Here is a 22,815-nt window from a genome sequence, read left to right as displayed (position 1 = left end):
ACCTGTTTTACATTCAGCATGTCATTTGTCATTTACAGCACACGGACACTCGAGACAAAAGTTTAGGATTAGGATTATTATTATTTTTCCCCTTATATATACATATATAAATATAAATATAAATATTTTCATTTATTTATTTTTGCCCCCGTGGCTTCCTTCAAAGAGCCTAATTTAAAACAAACGTGCACGCCAGAGTAAACAGTGGGCTGTCGTGAGAAGAGAAGAGCGACCTGTTGGGCGTGGAGCCCCTCGCCACTTTTCCTTCAGCCACTCCGTTGGCCTCTGTTTTTTGTTTATTTTTTTTCCTAATGAAATAACTGGATCGTACGCGAGCTTTGATTACAGACGTAGCGGCGGCGGCAGCGACAGGCACGACACCTGCGCTGCGAGATAAAGCGTCGACTCGCAGTCAGTGGCCGGAAATGTGTTTGCCTGAAGCGCACAAACCTCCCTCCATCCCTCCCTGCCCACTCCCACCAGCCCCCAACCACTTTTGTCAACCTTAAGTGAAACAGCCCTGGGTGAATTATTCATCACCATTTTGGTCCTAATGTGAAATTGTGGGAGACTCCAAACGGCAAGCAGGGAAACAACAGAGGCTGTGCTCAAATGCAGGGCTGTTTGATTTGAGCTTTGATGGCGCAACAGCCGGGCGGAAATTGCAAATAAATACACTCCCTGAATTGAAATGTAAATGTTGCCAGACTGTATCGCCTCACACCTACATAATGTTTTTTCTTTCCCCTCCTTACAATTGCATGACCCCTGTCTTTGCAAGGGGCCACGTTTAATTTGAATAACGCAGAAGGAGAATAAAGAAGATCTTCATTAAGAACCACTGTGTCTCCATTGATTTTCTTTGAAAATTGCCTGCTAGTTGAAATCAAACATCATTTGTATGATTTCAATAATAGGTTGCATTTCTGAAACTCCAGTCTTTTATGTATATAAAAAAAAAAAAGAGGCCTGGCGGGATTTATCACAACAATGAAACAAATTATGGAAACAAAATGGGAATATGAATGTAAACATATCCATTTAAATTGTGGTGTGTCATTGTGAGATGTCGTCTCTGGCGGTTTTGTGGAAATTTCGCATCTTTATCCACAGAGACTGCGACGCTGCGCTTTGCTGAGAATGAAATGAAAAATCCTGTTTTGTGTTTTTCAAATATATATATATATATATATATATATATATGTGTGTGTGTGTGTGTGTGTATATATATATATATATATATATACACATATGTAACTTTTGTTCTGCAAGTCAAAAAACTTGTTTATTTCTTTAAAAAAAACTGGTGACAGGGTTGTGTTTAAAAACACAAAGACCGTCTGACAGGCTCATCACAAGGGTGACAAATGAAAAACCTGTGAATGAAGACATAAGTGAAGCACGGAACGCGACGCGGAAGCGGGAAGGAGGCTGGAATGAATCCAATCACAACTTATTGTTCTAGAGGAGATTCACATCCTGCAGCAGCAACACGACTGACTACATGTTTGTGTGTATGACTGGTGAATAACCAGCAGAAAATGCGGCAGAAAAAGAAAGAAAGGTTCATTGTGCAAACTGGCCAACATCAAATTAGAGCAAGACAGCAGCTTTTATTCTACCTTAAAATGATTCACACAACATTATTGTGATTAGCTGTTAACGAAGGAGAAAATTAGCTGTTATTTGTTTTTTCAGGTGTTTTTGTATTTTGTTTTCGCTGTTTCTGAATTGTAATCGAGAAATGGCGCACTCAATGATTTTGATTTGACCAATTTCAAAACAAAAGTCCATCGGCTGCCATCGCGAACTATGTTCTGCGCACAGATTCCAAATAATGTGGAGAAACCAGTGAAGTCGAGACTTTGAACATGGCTCCTTGTGCAAAATGTGAGCCGGCTAGTCTTCTTGGAACCCAGCCAGCGGGCGTTGCCGATGTTGTTGTTGTTATTGTGTGAACTGTTGCTGTAAAGTGCTGCATGTTCTTCTCAAGATAGCGTCACTCAGTACAGCCAGATGTTCTCCAAGCAGCTGCAGCTCAGTGAGTCAGCAGCGTGCTGCCGCTTCCAAGCCTCACAGGCAACATTTACAAGCAATTTCTCGCAGTGAAACAATTAAAGTTGTGCAGACGGACAGAACAGCGCTACAAATCCTCAGTCCGCCTCGCCGATGATCTTGCGGGAGTGATGGGAATCCATCCTCACCATGTTTCCCGCAGCATTTTATTTCCCCACAGAATCCGGCATTAATGAAACCATAGCTGATTACCTGCACGTGCGGTTTCACCAGTGAGAGAGAGAGAGAGAGCCTTACACACTGGTGTTACACTGTTACTACCTGTTTCCTCCCTACCACTGATTTTTTTGTTTGTTTTTTTCCAAACCTACTGCGTTGCCTCCTCTAGTGTTTCTGAACAAGAGACGGTTTGCCTTTAAACAATCTAATCTCACAAGTTATTCTCTTCCTAACCCAAATAATAGCATATCACATATAACACCACCCATTAATTAGCCGCGGCCTTCCCGCCTTCTGTTCCTGAAGGTCGAGCCATAATGGCTCCGGTGCTTCCAGCTTAGCTTCCGCCGCTCCGGGAGGAGGAGGAGGCTCAGACAAAAAAGATTTACCCCCACAATGCCGCTGGCCTAGATAGGCCCACCGAGCACACAATGGGGCGGCCGTGCATAATTCAGGGAGCATCTTCCCTTTGCGTTGACGGGTCGAAATTTAGAGGGGAGCTCGTCACCCCGCTTCTCAAATATATTTGCGTCTGGGGGGAGGACGCAGGGCAGTTCAAATCAATATTTTCTGAAGTGAACGCGCCTATGACAGAAGCGGCACAGCAAACCAAAGGAGGAGAGTTCACCCTGAGCTCTAACATAGATGTAACGCATGGGAGGCTTTGCATGCAGTTTTTACTTGGACCTGAAGCTTTTGTGACGACAGCAATGTAATTGGTGCCTCATTTTTTTCCCCCCCGGTGGCAAAGAGACATTAACAGGGTGTTCAGAGGTGAGCTGTGTTACGTTTAAAAGTGAGCTTTTCTTGTTTTTGAAAGTGGCTTTTCATCTCTAGTTAATAAACAATACACACATACACACACACAAAATCCTCTGAGTCCCAGCTGCCTTCCTTTTTTAAAAAAAAAAACAAAAAACACACGTGCCTTCAAGTGGAATTAATCAATCTTTTTATCACTTGGCCAATGTCATTACCCAACCACAGAGTGAGAAATGGAGGTGCTAATCGCACAGCGAGTGGGGCTTTTGTGAGTGGAGCCGGTGATTTCCTCCTCAAGCTGCTTTGGAAATGTACTTTTAATTGATTTTTACTCCTCGGCGCGTGCGCAATGGAAGGATGAATCTTGAGATCACTGCAGTAACGGGCTAAAGTCAATCTTGACTCAGGAAAGTATTGAATAATTTGTACATTTACTTGCAAAATAAAAAGACGTTATCACACACAGACCCCAAAAAGACATGGAAACATTGTAACTTGGAAAAAAGATGAATGTAACAAACAAAATGGTGCCTGTTGTCAGCAGCAGGACATGGCAGGACTTATTATCTAGCAAGCTGCCCGTGTCTCATTAACTGTGTCACGTTACCACAGACACACACATCATTAAGGCTCCTCTTGTCACCCTGGGCAGAGGATGGATGGTGCCTCGGCCGGCAGGTATTATTGTGCTAACGGTACAGGCGTAAGGACACTCACAACAATGTGTGTCAGAAGGGAGGAGGATAACTTGTTCCCAGCAGGGGAAAAAAAGGGGGGGGGGGAACAGAATAAATGCAGTTGTGCAGTGTTTTTCTGCTATAATGAGGAGTGAGAAACTGCGGTGAGGGTTTCCAATCAGTAGTGTATGTATGTGTGTGTTTATGTGTGTACAAAGGTTCAAAGAGGTCTCCTTTGTTGAATCCTCACACACGAATGTGAAAAAAAAACAATAATAACGCTAAAAGTATATTCAGGAGATGAAATTGAATAGGACAAACAAAAAAGGCCACTTTTTTGTTGTTGGTACCTGTTCTCCATGAGAAGCGGCGCTCCCTGGGCAAGGCGATGTCCGACTGGACCGAGAGGGAGAGCAGAGTCAGGAGGAGGAGGAGGCCCAGGTGGTTCCCTGCTCGCCGTGTCCAGGCGATGACCCTGAAGTCATCACGCACAGTCATAGTCCAGCCCATTGCCTTCTCTCTTACTCCTGTGGGGGCGAGGAAGAGCACAAAATGCACCTGTATCACGCCCGACCAAACCAGAGAAGCTGAAAGTGCACTGCAGAGCGGCCGAGTGGTCACCAGCTGCAGCGGCGCACGTTACTGGTTTCTAACCTGGTTTGAAGCGAACGACGAGCGTCTGCTCGTTTGAAAATGTGGCGCTTTTGCACTGTTCTTGCAGTGGGAAATGCAAATGCAGGGCACATGAGTGAGCGAGTGCACAGAGGAAACAGTCAAAAGAGCTTTTGATTGGAGATCGGTCTCACTAAGTACCCAAAAAGATTCAATATTCTGACTGATAAAGTTGATTCCTCACTTGGTGTGTCGCAGTCAGTCTGCCGAGTTCCTGTGGGCGACGTCCCAACATATGGAGTGACTTGCTGTCACTATTGTGTCCCTCCATCCCTGCCGTATTGCTACTCCTGCCATCTGGTCCGCATCATGGAAGCAACCCAAGAGGGATCTCAAAATGCAGCGGAGGAGATTATAAGATATGCAGCCGTGATAGTTTGCTGTGAAAAACAGGGAATAATAAAAATGCAAGCATTCCGTAAAGCGGTGCAACGGTTCGGCTGGAAGCAGCAGGCGGATGGAGAGAGGATATCAGGAATTACTGCCAACTGGCCAAGTATTAATTCTTGTAGCCAGCACTGGCTAATATTACTCCTGCTCTAGCCAGGGCAAACTATCACATTGATCCGATGCAGCTCGTCGCAACGTCAAGAGTTTATTCCGCAAAACCTTTTCCCGCCCAACACCTCAAGTGAGTGCGCAAGGGTTTTTTTCTCTCTTTGCCAGATAGAGGAAAAATTTCCATATTTTTCTGCTTCCATAAATTTTGTAATGCGACACGCTTCGATCGAAAACGTGCATTGGAAGGGTTTTATGGAAACTCGCGGGGTGTCACCTGTGCGGCCGTTTCCTCTTCACATGTGAAGCGGAACGTTTCATTTCTTTAATCCAGCATGTGAGTGTGAGACCATGCCTGCCTCTCCTCCCACACAGCAGTAATGAATCACACAGGCCCGGGCACGGCAGCCTCCCAAGGTAGCAGTGGAAACATGCGTTGAAGGATGGGGAGACTTTAAGCTGAGAGTAATACGGGGTATTAGTACCTTTTTATTGCAGCTCGTTTATTCCTATCTCCTGCCACTGCGATCCATGTCCTGGGAGTGTCGGGGATTAGTCCCGGATTCACCGGGCCCCTAATTGTGTTTCGCCAACAGCAAAATTAATGAATATAGAATTGGATTGTGTGTGACACCTGATGCTTTCGCGAGACTGATGTCTCGGTGTTCAAGGCTGCGCCGATCCAATTGGCGAAAAACAAATAGACTGCGGCTCTTGCAAGACGCGTTAGCGTCGCTTTTATTATCCCTCAGCACACTCCGCGCAGGTTTATTCGCCTTTCAGCGCCAATTCAAATTGCAAAAACAAGTTTAGGTGTCCTGGGGGATGTTGAGGAAAGACAATCTCAAGACAATTTATCCCAAAATGAATAGCCGTGAGTCGGCAGAGGAGGAGGAGAAGGGGGAAGGGGAGAAAAGTTACTCAAACTGAGAGATGCTGTAGCGTTCAGAAGTTGAAAATGAACGCTTGTGTGACAAAAAAAAGCAATGTTCACTTAAAATCTGGCTGACAGCAAAAAAAACAAAAACAATATGTGCCGACTGCACATTTATAGCATACAGAACAAAAACTGCCTTTTTGCTTTTCCCCAAAAGACGAGCGGAAACACTTCCTCTTCTCTCTGCTTTAGGAAAATGTACAAATTGTCACTACTGGGATTTGTCTGACACGTTGAAGAGCATGACAAAAGCATGATATTAGTACATGTACCAATAGTACATGACACCAGTTTTTTGGTGTTTCCAAGAAAGTTACTTCAGGTCTAAATTTCACAACAAATTCTGGAAAAAGAAATGCTGATTTTTTTTGGACTAGCTTTTTTTTTTTAATGATTAAGCCACAAAGCTGCTCAGCACAGACATGTGAGACAATGAAGTAGGAAAAGGCAGCGGGAGACGCAGAGCGATCGCAGCAGGCCAGCGCTTCATCTCTCATCCCAAAGGAGAGACCCACATTTACATATTCACCGAATAGTGTCATCAGCTTTGGCCGTGTTGGATGTTGTGGAGTGGATTATCATCTTAACGCGCTCGGATATCGCTGGAGTCACGCAGCAAGTTCAGGGAGATAATGTATTTTTCAACACAGCGCTTCCCCATGGGGCTTCTCTAATTATGGTTGTGTGTCATTGCCAAAACCGCTATGACGTCAGACAGAGGTTCCTAATTCTTCATCCACTTGCACTTTGCCCATATAGCAGTTTGCCAGTTTGCTCAGCTGCAGGTTTGAAAAAGATCATTCTTTTCTGTCCGGATCGAGTCGCACAATAAACAACACAGCTGTGCTCTCTGCTAGGTTTCTGTTTCCTGACAGTGAGCCGTCGTCAGACTTCACCGGGAAACAGGAAATGGCTCTGCAGAACTGAAACTCCTCCTCCTCTGACTCGCTCTGTCCCCTGCAGATCTGCACTGCATGCGGATGGGTTTCGCAAACATGGTGGTGAGGAGTTTCAGCTCCTGGCGGCACTGCGGCACATGTTGTTGAGATCGAGCGAGACCAAGTGAGATTCACTTCTGAGAAAGAGAGAGTCAAACACGGCACCGAGACAGACGGGACATGGCGCAGCGAGGAGCTGAGCTGGAGTCGGAGGGGGAAACCTTCTTCTGCCCTCTCTGCCTGAACCTCCTGGAGGAGCCCGTGGCCACACCCTGCGGACACAACTACTGTAGAAAGTGTCTCAAAGTCTTCTGGGATGAGGAGCAGGAGTACAGAATCTACAGCTGCCCCTGGTGCATGAAGACCTTTGCCTCGAGACCACTGCCAACAGCCAATACAGAGTTGGCCGCAGCGGTGGAGCAACTGAAGAACACTGGAGCCCCGGCAGACAAGGCAGATCACAGCTACACTGGGCCAGGAGATGTGACCGAGGCTGCGCCAGGAGATGTGGCCTGTGACGTCTGCACGGGTCGGAAACGCAAGGCCTTGCAGTCCTGCATGGACTGCCTGTCCTCCTACTGCAGGCTTCACCTCCAGCCTCATCAAGACATTGTGCTGCTGAAGAAACACCAGCTTGTGGATCCCTCCAAAAGGCAGAGACAAAAGACGTGCCCTCGTCACGAGGACGAGGAACTGGACATGTTCTGCCGCACCGATCAGCAGAGCATCTGCCACCTGTGCTCGGCGGACGAGCACAGCGGCCACAACGTGGTGTCGGCGGCCGAGGAGAGGGCCGAGAGACAGAAGGAGCTGGAGGGGAGCCGGGAGGGCATCCAGAAGGGGGTCCAGGAGCGGGAGGAGCTGCTGGAGGTGCTTCTGCCGGAGATGGACGCCATCAGACAGTCGGCCGATAAGGTGGTGCAGGAGGGCGAGGAGGTCTTCAGCCAGCTGATCACCCTGCTGGAGACGAGACGCGAGGAGCTGAGGCGGGAGGTCAGGCTCACGCAGGAGGAGGAGGTGAGTCGCATCAAGGAGCTTCGTGAGAAGCTGCAGCAGGACGTCGTCGAGCTCAAGACGAGGGACGCTGTGCTGAGGTGGATCTCAGACACGCCCGACCACAAGCAGTTCCTGGACCACTTCTCCTCACTGCCGCCACTGGGCAAGTGTGCCGACTCACCCGGCGTTCGACTCCGTTCCGAGGCACACTTTTCCGCTATGACAGAAGCCCTGTCAGCGCTCCAAGAGAAGATACAGAGGGCGCTGGGGGAAGAGTGGACGGAGCTCAAGTGTACAATGATCGCTCAGCCTAAGACCAGGGATGACTTCCTGAAGTATTCCTACAAGATCACCCTGGACGAGGACACCTCGTACAGACATCTTGCAATAACAGACAGAGGCAGAAAAGCCGAAAGAATCCAACGACAACATTATCGGTGGGGTGAAGAGAAAAGATTCCGACATTGTGACCAGGTCTTGAGTGAACAGGCAATGACTGGAAGGTGTTACTGGGAGGTGCACTGGGAAATGAAACGCTATGGGATTTATATAGCGGTTGCATACGGAGATATGAAGAGAGACAGGTTTGATAGTAAGTTTGGATCCAATGACAAATCCTGGGCTTTATATTGTTGCAAAGGGGAGAAAGTGGAGTTCCACCACAATAACACGGTGACCGAACTTCCAGGTTTTCCCTCTTCTAAGATTGGAGTTTACCTGGATCACAAAGTGGGTTTACTGTCTTTCTACAACGTCTCTAATGGGAGCATGACTCGCCTCTACAGAGCCCAGATTACCTTCACTCAGCAGCTCCATGCCGGCTTTAATGTTGGTTATGAAAGTATTGTGGTTCTGAAAACTCCGATGAAATGATGTTTTATTTGGTTAACTAACTAAAACATTTAGCATTGCTGTGATTTTGCGGTACTTTGTAAAACAGTGGGTTGTAATGCTGTGTATTGCATTTGTAAAGTGGAATCAAAAATCTCTAGTCTTACTTTCATTACTTTTTCATTTCCCTGTACCTTGTAGTTAGTTTGTTGTCCTGTCTTGATTGTTAATAAAATTTCCAAACTTCCAAAATTTCCAAAAAAATAAAAGTTTAAGCTTTGTAAGTGCTTTTGATAGAAATACATTTTAATGGCTGACAAACTTTATTTAAAAACTTGACCTTTGCCAAAAGGGTGCAAAACACATCAGTATACACAGTATGGTGTACTTGGTAAGGTATATTTAATTTAAATAAAACACGTATAATGTCAATTGCGATTGTAACACACGCATGTGAAAAGAAAAACATCTTAAATGACTAAAATGATATCAAATGAATTGACCATTACACCTGATTAAAACCATCCTGATAAGAAATCATTAGGGGCGAAGGGAAAAAGTAATCACAAAATATTTCTGAAGGCCACCAGAGATCAGGGTCACAGATTATAAGATTCTGTTCATTTTAAAACCTTCACCGTGGCGATGAACTCTGATTAGAGCTTCATGAGAGCGAAAACCCAGGGCTAAACCACAAGGACCCTTTCTAAAAAAGAAAAGAAAAAGCGGGTTTTCTAAAAAAAAAAAAAAAAAAAAAAACTTAGTTTGTTCACCTTGACCCAAGGAAAACTCTGTTTTGGAGAAGAGAGTGAGTCAGTTGCCGTGGCAACCTAACCTGCTCTATAAAGTCAGAGTTTCTCTCTGTGTGCAGGCCTCCTTTTTCAGGCAACCTTGGGCAGGCTCCCATTGCACAATTAATATTGCACGATCATTTAACTTCAACCACCTCCCAACAATTCAGGGAGTTCGGGGGCAGACTCAGAGTTTGTTGAACATTACTTCTAAACATGGACCCCATGTATATAAAAAACCTGTCATTGTTGGCTATCAACACAACGATTTACCACAACAAAGCAATTACCTGATGGCAGATTAAACACTGATATTAGCGATTACTTACACGTGAGGGCTCCACTTGACTGCAATGGGGAAAATAGTTACTTTTCTGTGAAAACTTATTCAAATGGGGCAGGATTTCAAGTTTCCCGATGGCTCGGTGATGATGTCCAGTTTCAGACTGACTGTTGTGTTTAACCTGAGTTTGAGACGCCACCCTGAGAGTTGTGTAAGTGTTATGTCGAACCAGGTTCCATCTCGGTAGAAAAACTAACCTCAGCACAAGTTTCTCTTTGTATTCCACACATTTTCTGGGCCTGAATTAACATTTGCTTCTGTTGAGAATTAATGCGCCTGTAAAGGAACATATGTCCAAACTCTCCTCGCCTGGCGCTGGCTTTGATGGCAAGAGACTGTTTTTCTCTTTGGATGAATGAGCAGAGAACTCTGGCTCCTCTGCAGCCATATGCCAATTAGACGCCTGTGCTGGCTGATTGCTAGCCAACCTCTTGGGTGGCGTGGTTCTGAAAGGCACACCTGACTGCACCGCTTCATGACATCCTCCCTCCAGCCGTCCCTGTCTTCACTATTCATGGGGTCAGTTCTGGTTTGGCGGCCAAGCGTGCAGCTCCTGATTAAAAAAATGCAAACAACGAAGGAGGAGGGGAGCACACAAGCCCGAGGCATCCCAGCGCCAGGGGCCCAGGAAGTCAATCAGAGTTGAGGGATGCTGAGTCGATTTTACGCAGTCGATTCAACAAAGTGACGTAGGCGACTTGGGTAGAGATTTTTATCTTCTTAACTTTTTCACAGTGCAGATTTCATCATTTGACCACATTGTCAGTAAATCCCTCACCAAGTTCAAGATGATGAGGAGACACAAAATATCTTTACTGACCTGTGATGCTTTTTGTTGTCACTGGTGTGTGACTGGTCTGTTTTGGCTTTTAGACAGTTTGTGCATCAACAACGCAATCCAATTATTACTGAAACTTCTGAATGGTATAGAAATGAAATTTTGCCAAGTATCAAAACATGAATTATTTTTTAAATTAGTGCAACCTGATCAATAGGGGGTGCCGCAGTTCGCTCAGCACTTCCTGTGTTCCTGTCAGATATTGAGTAATTGATTATTTATTTATTATTATTTTTTTAATTTCACCTAAGCGTTACTGTGGGTTTGCAAAACCAGATAAGTTGCTCCTCTCGCAGCGTGTTACTTGACTGGCTCATTAGCAAAACAGCGTTGTTTCGACTCGTGTCAGAGGAGAAATGCACGCTATCCCGGAGATCTAACGGAAGAGGGAAAGAGAAAAAAAAAACAGCCAAAGCTCTTTAGCTGTTGAATAACTGGGTCAAAGAAATCCCGCCAAGCTCTCAGTGGCCACTGAGGAACCTAGCAAACAGCAGCAGCAGCAGCAGCAGCAGCAGCCATGTATCCCATTAGAGTCTCCAGGAGACGATGGACCCTGATGGACCCCGCCCCCCCATCCCCCACTCTCTCCCACCCCACCGTCGCCTCCTGATCGCGGCTTCATCTCGACAGATTCTAGGAGCAACAACAACCTGCAGCTACCATAAAGGGGAGCTGATGAGCAACCAGGCTCAGCCTGCTCAGGTGACAGGTGGCCGCGGTAATTAATGCTTGATTAGATCTTCACTAAATGAACAGCGGGGGGGTTGGGGGATGGGGAGGGGGGGGCTAATTAGGCTGCGCCAAGGCACCAAACGACCGCTTCGCCATCCTTCAACCCTCTCTTTAAATAAGCAGCACTTGTCTGGGGCCCAGACAAAGGCGTTTGATCCCAGGATGTCAGGCAGGATATGCCACACTGCTCCCTGGATTTCTGCACAATTATGTTGCCAGGATTCTCGTCCCCTTCGCACAGCCTCGCCGTAAATCCCCCTCTGCCTGCATCATCCCTTCTCCTCCTCCTGCTCTCAGGACTGCTGCCGCTGAAAGAACAGCCACCGTTTGGGTTTTTTGTTTTTTTCGGGGGAAGTATGACTTGCATGCAATTGTTTTTTGTTTTTTTCAATAAAGTTCGGCATACCGACATATTCCGACCCCCAACAAACGGATTCGTTGCAGATGTTTTCTGTCTGGTGCCAGTGATCGTGGCTGCATGGAAGCAATCTAGAATCTCAACAACCATCATTTATTTATATATATATATATATATATATTCTTTTTTTTTCTTTTTTTTTTGTCCTCCTTTGATCGCAGGCCTTTTTGAGAGCATCTGCATTCATCTGTCACCGCACTGAGTGGAAGAAGAAAAGAAAGAAAGAAAAAATCGCCGTCCATCTGCCTTGTGTCTGTGGATTCCTTTTGACACGTTTTTGGATTGTTGGTGTTCCGTCACTACTGTTTCAAAGACATCCTTTTTTTTTCCTGTCTGCACGGATGATGACATCTCTGAAATACTCGACTTATTTGATGCTTCCATCGAAGACTGATCCTTGTCTGATTTTCACCGCTGTATAAAAAGACAGCGTTGCATCCTTGGAAAGGAATTTTATTTGGGGAACGCTATACATCCATATATACATTTATTTAAAAAAAAAAAAAATTTGGCATTTGATGCAAGGAGAAATGAGGTTTTACATATGAATTCAGAAATTCCCCAAATATCCAACTGCATTAAATTTTCATTCCAGCTGAAGAATGTGGACAGCACGTGTGCAACAGTCACAGTATCTGTGTCGACAGCCGAGTTCAGTTTGTTGCCTCACAAACAGCAGTGAGTAGATTCACAAATACACAGAGTTGTCGATTCATCAAAACATTTGGCAGAATTTGACAGTGTAGCTTTTCCTTTTTTGGCTAATTAAAACCATCCACTTGTTTCATTTAGAGATGTGATTTTTGTCAATTTTTTTCCGCCAACGCGGTGTTTTGCCGCTGTTTGTGTTTACCAGAGTTGGACAAGTATGATACAGCAATCTTGTTTCTTCATATTATCACATTTTTCAATCAGTGTTTAATTGCGGCTTACAGGAACCGGCTGCTTCTGTTGATTCCCCACCTTTAAATGTTGTCATTTATGACATATTTATTAAGCCCCTATTACTAAGCCCTCATGGTGTGTTTTAGTGTCTCCTGTGTTATTTTGAAAGTCTCATCTGCCCTTATATTTTCTGTAATTTTTACTTCCTGCTTCCATTTTTTCACCTTTTTTGCTGTTCATGATTTTCACCTGTGCCTCGTTGTCAGTCCTGCCCATGAATCTAACCTGTGGTCCCCTGCCCTCTTGTTTAAATAGTCTAGCTCAGTGTTAAACTCTTCACACAATGTGTTTAAAAAAAAAAAACACAACGCATTGTATATTATTGAAACTTTATCAGGTACTAAACCAATGAACCAATTGTTAAGCACGTTGGCTGAACCAAGTGAGTAATATTTAATTGCGTTATGAAATTATCATTGTGATCGTCTTCTCATTATAAATGCTTATTTTTTTTAGAAAACAAAAGCACACGTTTTTTTTATTGACTTAATCGGAATGAAATCACCTCTTGTTTTTTTGTTCCATATATGTCAATTGATCCCTTCCAATGTTTCACATTGGGCCTTCAGGACAAGTGAGTGAGACTGGCTAAAATTCCTCATCGTCCCTCTTAAAAAAAATGGGGTCAGCTCACATCATTATTTCATCACAGCGTGATGCGGGGGACTAATTAAAAAAAAGAAGAGGAGAAAGCCTGGTACCTCAGCAAGACGGCGTCCAGTCATCCCTTAGGGTGATCCTGGTGGCTCGGTGGCTCGAGGAGGTTCCTTCAGCAGGGGGACTTCAGCAGGGCAGGCGGGGTCTTCCGAGACGTTGGCTCTGACAGGGACGGTAGATCAGCTGCAGCAGCCCTCTTGCCTCAGGCATCATGCGCCGACTTAATCCTGTGTGGATGGAGGTGCAGTGAGGCGCCACCGGGCAGCTCCGAGTGGCATCAGCTCCCCGTCGTCGCCACTTTCTGTCCAGCGCCCGCACGCCGCCGTTCCCAGTCAGGACTGCAGGGGTCTGGAGGGGAGAGAAGATGAGACGAGAGGCCGACATGAACATCTGACACACATGGAAAATGGAAAAGATAAAAAAAAAAGTTTGACGGGAGACCAACTATCTTTCTGGTGGTCGAGACAAGTGGCTTTGCTGTGATTTATAAGCTAATCCTCTGCTTCCCCACCCCCCACTGCTGTTCATCTCAACGGAAGGTTCTCAAAATAAGTTCCTGTGCAGGGGCATTATTTTTCGGTTTTTCTTTCTATTTTTCACATTTTGACGTGGCTGCAGCTATAGCGCGAAAGCACCCCTATGCCACTTCTGCATCATATTCGTGCACGGTTGGCTTCTTCCTTTCTTATCTTTTCTGTTTTCCCTCCTCATGAGGAGTCGCTCAGCTCACGCTGGTTGTTTGTCGTCGCCGGCCGTCACTTTCTGACACCAATATCAAAGGCAAGAGTCCGGTCCATGAGTTCCAGCTTGGGCTTTTTTGCTCTGCAATGACACCCAATGATTAGCTGTCAACCCTCCAGCCAAGACTGTTCTCAGAGCTCATCCCAAGGAAACTCAGGAATCTATTAACACTCCCTGCCCTTGTCTCTTATCCGGCCAAGACTGCGCCAAAGCCACAAGCCCCGGCTCCCTTATTGACCTTTTCGGGCCACACCTCAGAGAAGCCTACATCGCACGGACCCAGACCTTATTTCCCAGGGTGCTCAAGTGCTTTGCCTTGCCATTTCATCATGGATGGAATGAGCTTGTCCCCATAGCAGCACCTCCCCTCCTCCATCCCCTTCCTCACTAAATAACAAGGACCGCAAACTCTGAGTCCCGTACCGGAGGGGCTGCAAGTGGGGATGAAAATCAATTGTAAACACGTGGAACAAGCAGTTGATTTAATCTTTAATCAATCTGCACTTCAGAACTATATTAAAGTACCTGTGTTCCCACTTGTGGTGTTTTTGTTTTCATTTCTATTGATAATCTGTTTGATAGCGATGTATGTGTGTGAGTGCAGACAATTTGTGGGGCCAGGCAGAGTTCTTGCAGCTCAGGTTATCCAGATTGTTTCACGCAGGGATAAAGAAAACACAATAATCTTCAACAGTAAAGGCAGTGAGTGCAACATTTTGACCCCGATGTCAACAAGCAGTAAAATCTAGAATCGGTTGCAGAACATCTCAATCCCATCTCCCTCGTCAGGGCTGCAGGTTCCTCCACTCTCTTTGTTGGGTGTCATCAGCATACACAACAATGAAATTGCCTGGGGAGCTGAAGTTTTTAGTAGTTGTAGTTCTATTTTTGCTGAAGGATTCTCCTCCATGTTTTTGTTTAGCCAGGAAAAAAATTCAGATTATTTCAGCCTTGTTTCTACTTTCAAACTCACATTGGTGAGACACGTCTAAAGGTTTCTACAAAAGTTTTTAAATTTAACATAAGAATTGCTTTGTCCCTTATATGAAATTCTATTCAGGCAAATTCTCTGGGTCCTTGGTATGTTTATCACAGCAGATTCCCACCGTCCATGCGAGTTTTGGTGGGAAACTCTGAAATTTTTTGCACAAAAATGAAATCTTTCCTGCTCATTGTATCATCGTTGTTGGACATCAAACCTTCTTCTTAATATCACTCTGACAGTTTCAAACTTGAGCACAACACAGCAGAAATGTTTTCGCTCACGTGGGCGGATTTTCAACCCAACCGCACTTTCCCATCTGTCAAAACATTTCTTCCAAGTCACTGTTTATGTTTAAAACAAATGAACAAATGATAAATTGAAGCTTCTCAAAACATCTCGAATCAGAATTTTAATTCTTAGCCATTTTTTTAGTGACCACCCACTTTGCATAAAATGAATTTTGCCTCTCCCCCCCACCGACATTATCAATCACGCTACACTCAGCAGTGGTCCTTTGTCAAAAACAAAAGCATTTTATGGAATTCCAAGATTTTGCGCGCCGTTGATCTGTGAGAGGGAGAGAGAGAGGAGAGAGAGGGAGAGAGAGAGACAGAGGTATCTGTACTGTGCCAGCGCCTCAAACGCTGTGGCAGCCTGAGCAGCTGCTCCCTAAACCAGGGTTGTGAACTCAATCAGCTGCGTGTTTATCGTGGCGGCACCAAACATGCGGCGGCTCGCCCTGCCTGCCGCTGTGCTTTAGCGGTGGCGAGTTAGGAGAGCTGACAGGGTCACTGAGCTGATAACAGCGAAGCGGAATATGAACTGCGACTGTGCCCGCCGCGTCACCGCAGCAAGATTTGCGGAACGTTATTGTCTGTCTGCTCCTTCGATCACTATTTTTTCATCCCTGAAAAAGGGCGGTTTGTTGGTTTTTTCATTGAAATTAGTACAAAAATTAAAGAAACCATTCGTGTGTCTTATCACCACTTTGACCACAGGACATCAAACAGCAGGATAACATTTCGCAAAAAATGGGGCTCAACAACAAGCGCACATTTTTTTTTAGATTTGATGAAGATTATTATTGCCATACTGCTGATGTTTATTTTTTAGGAGGCCACGGTTGAGATGGTTTGCTAAGTCGCTGAATTAGCGGCCTGGAAGCGAAGGCTCGTGCCCAAGATTGCTGAATGAAAGAGACTAATTGCAAAACACAAGTGATCATCATCAAATTAGGAAAAGCAAATAAATAAATAAATGGTCACGCTACGATAAATCCCTCCTTCCAACCAGATTCCAGATGTGAGGTAGTGGTGAGATTAGGCGATTAACCGGCGATGAAAATTATTCCAGACAAAAAGCTAAAACGTGCAAATGCTTAGTAAACAGCCTCCAGATTCCTGACCAAGATTTTCCTTTGGCTCGTAGTGAAGACATCTTATATCACTGACCCTCATTACCAGCCGCTGCGTTTCCTGCTCACAGCAAATCAATCACCTTGAGAGCAAAAAATGGTGTTCGGCAATAAAACAAGTCTGCATCTTGTAAGTATATTGATTTTCAGTAAAACGTTTTTTTTTTATTACATATTTTTTTATCACCTATTACGTTTCTTATTTATTTTTTTATTTTTTTATTTTTTTATTTGTGTTTTGGAGAGCAGTTTTGAGGCAACATGGTGCTGCACTGGTCCCACATGTTGGAATTTATGGCGCAGCATCTTTCTGTGTGAGGTTGTGTGTCGCCATGGGTGCTCTCCAGCTACTCCCCGAGACATGCACCCGAAGGCTAATTAATAACTTCAAATTCCCATGCATGAATGTGAATGCACATTGCAGTTTTTTTCTTTCCACAATGTGGACTCGTCCAGGGTGCGACGTTGCCTTGGCCCTCAGGCAGCAGGGCCAGGCTGAGTGCAGGAAGGATGCAGCCCTGAGCCGTACGTGCAAAGTAGAGCAAGAAAGGATTTGTGGCACAAACTGCCACCTAAAAAACAAAAGCGCCAGTGCTTCCTGATGCAGAGCTGAGAAATGATTCCACAAAAGACAGAATGAGGGAGCGAGTATGGAGGAGGAACAAAACACTCCTGGATAATCGGATTTGTTTTGTGTGGCTGTTCCACCTGGCCTCACAATTCCCCTTCATTAAAAAAAAAAAAAAAAAAACAGAAACAGTGGGAAAGGAAAAAAACAGAGGTCACAATTAATGCAGGCCTGCTTCTAATCCCAGTCACTCGTCTCCGCCTTTGATTTGAGAAGGGAAATCTCATAGAGGCCTGAGGGGTTTACGCAGGTGAGCATGTCTGAGTCCAAACTCCGGAGGGATTTTTTTCCCCTGAGAGTGAGAGAGAGAGAGAGAGAGAGAGAGAGAGAGCTTGCAGGCTGGTGTGGCGGCACAGGGATTAATTCTGTGGAGGCCCGAGCGCTGAGGCAGCCTGATAACATGGGTCAGCAGTTGCATGGACACCTGGACCCTGCAGCCACGAGCATCTCTCCAGAAAATAACTGCTAACATACTACTGAGGGCTGTGTGTGTGTGTGTGTGTGTGTGTGTGTGTGTGTGTGTGTGTGTGTGTGTGTGTGTGTGCGTGCGTGCGTGTGTGTGTGTGTGCGTGCGCGTGTGTGTTTAATCTGTGTGTGAGCGTGTGTGAGGTGTAGGCGCAGTAGAGGGGGAGTGGCCACCTGCCTGCCCTCCAGAGGACATCCAGAAAATGGCTCAAACCTGCGAAAAGTCAATTTATAGAGAGCAGAAAAGGAGCGGAGGAGAAGGGGAACCATGGGTGAAATTAAAAGCCTGGTTCTGGTGATAAGTGGCATCAATGGGAAGTGTTCACCCAAAAAGGTGTTTATCAGGGGTTGTGTGTGCGTGTGTGCATGGGTTGTGTGTCTGCTTTACAGAAAAAGCAGGGTTTTTCTGGTAAAGTTGGTTTCTGTTGATTCCCGCAAAACTGCAGCTGTTATCAGCCACAAAAACACACAATGAGAACAATTAACCACAAGCCTTTCCTAATCATGGATCGATCGGACTCTGAACACAGCCAGACAGCGCACACAAAGAAGAAAAACTATCAAATGACTGAATGATTGAAGTTTTTGCTTGAGAGCGTATTTTGCATTAAACAACAACAACAACAACAACAACAACAACAACAATTTAATCTTGGGCAATTTTTTTCTGTATTTATAGATCAAGGCTGAGGCGTATTTTTTGTCTGTTTGTTACCTTAGGTTTGAAAATAGAAACATGGCCACAGCGAGTCAAAGCAGATCGAGACGGGGCCCAGGAAGCAGAAACGGTGGGGAAACAAAAAGCAGCTCGGCTCTCAAGAAACGGCGGCAATTGCGACTTTTTCCCCACGCACGAAAGGCACCACGCTACCGTCTTGAGTTATTAAAAACATGATTATTCGTCTCTTCCCCGGTTCTAAATGTCAGAACATGTCGTGTACTCGGTGCGCTGACCTTTCCAGACCCATCAGTGCTCGCAGCGGCGCTAATGACCCCGACGTGCTCGGCTACGTTTCCGTCTCACGCTGCGCGATCTACATATTTGAAACAATGAGCCAATCAACACGCTTGTATATTAATTCGCTCCAAAGAGGTGTGTGTGTGCACTCGCGCACGCGGGTGTGTATGTGTGTGTTGCTCAAACGCATGTGTGTGCATGTGACATTATCAACCCGCAGCCGTGGGGAGGATTAAAGACAGAGTAGGTGCCTCTCATCAGGGAGGTGCAGTTGTTTTTCCACCTAATTGGAAAAGAATCCTTATCACTGCTCGGCCGCGCCTCACACGTCCACGTTCATTTCTTTAGCTTATCATAGCATTTACAGCATGTGCCCGCGGCCAGCAGCTGCTGCAGACATGAAAACAAACACACACGCACACACACTGAGGGACCTCAACCGAACACAAAGAGCCTCTGCAGTCTCTGCAGTCAGATGGGCCGAGCTCAAAGTTCACATTTTCAGGGGTTACGGACAAGTCTGAGGCTTTGTGCTTTTCAAGGAGGCGGCGCTATTGTGCCGGAGTGATAAGGGCTCGGGACAATGGGGGGGAGGCTGCCTGCTCGGGGCCGGATGCTGAGTCCATGGTGCTGTGGATTATCAGAACTGCGAGGAGCAGGAGGAGGAGGAGGAGGACAGAAGAGGAGAGGCAGAGAGAGACAGCAGGTCCTGGCATCGGCGACTGGGAACGATGGTTCCACACTGAGAAAAGGCACTCAAACAGGTGACATCCTGTATTGATTCACGGCTGTGTGTGTGAGTGTGTGGGGAGGGGATTAAATCTTAACCCCGTATCGATCGGGATCCTTTCGCCAGTGTGGTTTGGTGGCGCTGGAGCAAACAACGCTGGTCTCCAGGCGGCTCTTACGGTTCCTCTTCCTACTTTCTGCGTTTTAATTCTCTTTGCCTTCGTCTCTAACAAGATCCAGAGGGCTAAAAATACATTGAATTGGGAGGAGGGAATAAATAAATAAATAAGTAAAGGGTTCCGGGCCACCGCTTTGATGCCTAAATTGATGGGGTACTAAACACCACCCATGAGGTGCTCCAGAAAAAGAAAAACATGGGAGGAATGTATTATTTAAAAAGAGTAGCCGACCCACATCTGACAGACAAACGTGCAAACAAGCCGGCGGTGGTCGCCCTGCGGCCTCGCGGACGTGGTGGCGCCACCCGGTCTCTATGGAGAGTGGAGGACAACATTCCATCAGCACGGAGGAGAAAGCGGACCTAACCTGCCGTCACTGACGCTGTTTTGTTGTTTTGCAGGCGTGAAGCTGCCGCCGCCGTGTTTGTGTGGATTTGACTGAAGCCGCCGTCACTTCCAGCGTCCTCTGAAAGGAATACAGAATGATTTTTGAAGATTAGCGAGAGAATGATGGCAACATTAACATCGCTCATTCGCGTCTGGCTGCCTGCGATCAGCAGCTACCCCCCCCACCACCCGCCCACCACTCCACCACCCCCACCCCCACCCCCACGCTCGCGCAGTGCTTTGGATGCATCTCATTTGCATTAATAAGTGGATGGATGGTGTTTGTTATCGGCGCTTTGGTTTTTTTTTGTTTTGTTTTTTCCTGCCGCCGCTGAGTCTTAATGAATTCAGGACAGCGTGAGGAGCGAAAATCAGAGGCCAAACTCAATCTTTTTTTTTTTTTAAATCGCCGCAGCAACTTTGTGATTCTCTGCGCGTTGGCGTCGGTTGTGTCTCCACTGTTCGTTTTCCGTCTCCTCTTCTCTCTTTTTTTAAAGAAAATAAATCCTCTCTCTGACTTTTTGGACTTTCTGCAGTGTTTGATTCATAATTAGCTGAATTAAATTTTGTCCTTTTGTAGCTCTGTCTGTTTTTTTCCCCCAAGTGAGGTCAGGCAGTGATGAAGCAGAGGGGGAAAACAACCTCTTTTTAAGTTTGAGCACAAAAAGGGAAAATGTCACAGTTTTGTGTGTGTGATTGTGTGGTGAGGATGTTACTCCAGAACGACGAATGGATCAAAGCTGTGTTTGCCATACAATGTACTGCTAACAAACCGCTGATTGTGTGTATATGTTATAAAAAAAATTTAAAAAAAGGAATCGCCGTTTTTGTCATACACATGTAACACACACGGAATCTCTGCTCTTACCAGGCAAATTCTCACAGGTTGGAATGGAGGCTCTCACAGACAAACTCACGCTCGGCAGGTTTTTGTTCTGCCAAAAACCAATCTAAAACTGAACCAGAGGCTAACATTCACTCATGGACAAGTAGCAGTAAAACTTTAGTATGCAGAAACAAAACAAACAACAAGAAGCAAAAATTGTCAACAAAAAAAACAACAATTGAGGGTCATTGAAAAGTGAAAAGAAAAATGAATTACCAAGACAACGGCGTGTTCAGAAGCTGTTGGAGAAATTCATTATTTCTTGGCTACAACAGGTCATTTCCATCTTGCTCAAACTCCCGAGAGAGCATTTTCACTGAGTCAGTTTTCTAGTTTGATGAGACCAGAAAGCATCCGTGTCTGGCCCAGCTGAAAGCTGCTGCAGGAGCCGAAGAGGATGAGCAAGAGGTCAAAGCCAGACTTTCTGTGGAAACCATCCGCTCGGACGCTGCAGGAGCTGGACGGCATTTTAACAAGAAGTGAAGAAGCAAGAAAAAAAAGGAAAGCACGGTTTTGCTGACTGACTTTCCTCCTTGCATCTACTGGCCTCCTTAACGCCGAACTCGGGCTGAACTGCCGTTAGTGGCCGGGCCGCGGATCAACCAATCAGACGCCTCCTCTCGCCAACCGCTTCCCATGGGTTCACTACCGGATGAATATGTGAGAAGGGTTATGGAAATATAGCCACTGCGTCCGACCGCTTAACTCACCCCGCAGACCTGCAGAATAGAGTCTGCCTTGTGTTTCAGTTCCAAGGTTGAGAATTAAAGTTAAGAGGGAAGCGAGAAGGGCGTCAGTTAACCAACAGAGCAGCTTGAGAGCTGCATGGAAGAGAGAAAGCTGAAGGTAATTGAGCGAGCTGATCATTTCAAGTCAGGGCCGCCTCCGATTAAAAAACCCGGATTGATTTTGTGTACTAACAATATCAAAACAGTGTGGCTGCAGGTCTAACTCATTTACGCAAAAAAAAAAAAAAAAAAAAAAAGTAGATCGACCAAAGAAAAACATCAATGGTCTGGTTTTTTTGGTTGTTTTTTCAAAGTCAAAATTCTGACTTTTGAGAGGCAGCTGTCAGACCCTCTTTTTATTCTTATTTTAGGATTTTCTTATTCTTCATCACAACAATAAGCAATAGCGGTCTGAGAGCTTATTCTAAAAAAAACAAAGAAAAGAAAACGAATGTCAAGCCGAACACTTGAATGTGGCAGCGAGCTGAGACGATTATTCAACTCAAAGAGCTCATGTCAAGCGCCTGTGTGCTGCAGTGCATCTCAAGTAGCACACATGATATTTAAACCTCATGACTGCGATCCCACTATGGGAAAACATAAATACCGAAGCCCAGTGATGGTGGTGGTGGTGGTGGCAAAATGTATTTGCAGCAACTTTATATCCTGATGCTTAACGCACGGGGGGAGTTTTCAAAGAAAGACAGAGTGTCGTGATGTTGCATCGGGTAACAATACACACAGAGAGCGGAGCCGCCCTGAGCCTTGGTCTAATGTACAATAACAGCACTCCCCACACTGTTTTGGGTAAGACTCATATGTTGTCCGTCTTTTTTTTTTCTTTGCCTCTTTTTTTTTTGGAGTGTGATGGCAGCAGCAGTAGCCAATATGTCCCCGTCAGGAAAAATGAACTGCAACTTCACTCCACCTGATAGAGATGAGGACGTGGGAAAAGAGTACGACCAGTTCTGCTGCTCTGCTGGGGAGGGAGCGCTCGTTTTTTCTCCTTGTTTTTTTTTTCATCCCTGCTCTGTGTTAGAAAAAAATGAAGCTGTTGTATTTTGCTGCAAAGACTTGTACAAATTGAAAAAGATGCACGCACACATACACACACACACACACACACACACACACACATGCACACACTCACACTAAAAAAAGGCAGTCTATCCTCTAACCGGTTCATTCTCCACACTGCCGAGACGAAGCCATGAAAAGCCAAAATAGAAAAGCGTGAAAAAAAAAAAATCAAGCAAAAAGGAGACAACTATATTTTTACACATGCTTCTGCCAGCTGAATAACACTCAAGTTGGCGCCGCTCAAAGGCTGTGAACACGCGACTGCAGAGCCGCATGTAATAAACTGCCAAAAAATAAGGGCATTTTCACGCATCACTTGTCCACACAAAGCCAAAAACCAGGTCCCAGTCTGAGATCAGCACTCA

At 45.5% G+C, this 22,815-nt stretch overlaps 2 protein-coding genes across 2 annotated transcripts in view; one reads left to right on the top strand and one right to left on the bottom strand.

Annotated features, from left to right (window-relative positions):
- The window catches only part of thsd7ba (thrombospondin, type I, domain containing 7Ba), a 110,627-nt gene extending 106,430 nt beyond the window's left edge, over window positions 1-4,197 (bottom strand). Inside the window, exon 1 of the mRNA XM_076039818.1 lies at window positions 4,025-4,197. Coding sequence (XP_075895933.1) covers window positions 4,025-4,184 — 160 coding nt within the window. The 5' untranslated portion in view covers window positions 4,185-4,197. The remainder of the gene's footprint in view (window positions 1-4,024) is intronic.
- A 2,581-nt stretch (window positions 4,198-6,778) lies between these two features.
- On the top strand, window positions 6,779-8,816 carry LOC142897452 (tripartite motif-containing protein 16-like). The gene has a single exon (XM_076039809.1). The coding sequence runs from the start codon at window positions 6,900-6,902 to the stop codon at window positions 8,586-8,588; it is 1,689 nt and encodes a 562-aa protein (XP_075895924.1). The 5' UTR covers window positions 6,779-6,899; the 3' UTR covers window positions 8,589-8,816.
- Window positions 8,817-22,815: the final 13,999 nt, after the last annotated feature.

The sequence above is a fragment of the Nelusetta ayraudi genome, unplaced genomic scaffold (genome assembly GCF_046127955.1).
Source record: "Nelusetta ayraudi isolate G7.1 ecotype Tasmania unplaced genomic scaffold, CSIRO-AGI_Nayr_v1 ptg000060l, whole genome shotgun sequence".
NCBI classification, from domain to species: Eukaryota; Metazoa; Chordata; class Actinopteri; order Tetraodontiformes; family Monacanthidae; genus Nelusetta; species Nelusetta ayraudi.
The sequence above is the reverse complement of the archived record's forward strand: the minus strand, read 5'-3'. Positions and strand labels throughout refer to the sequence as shown.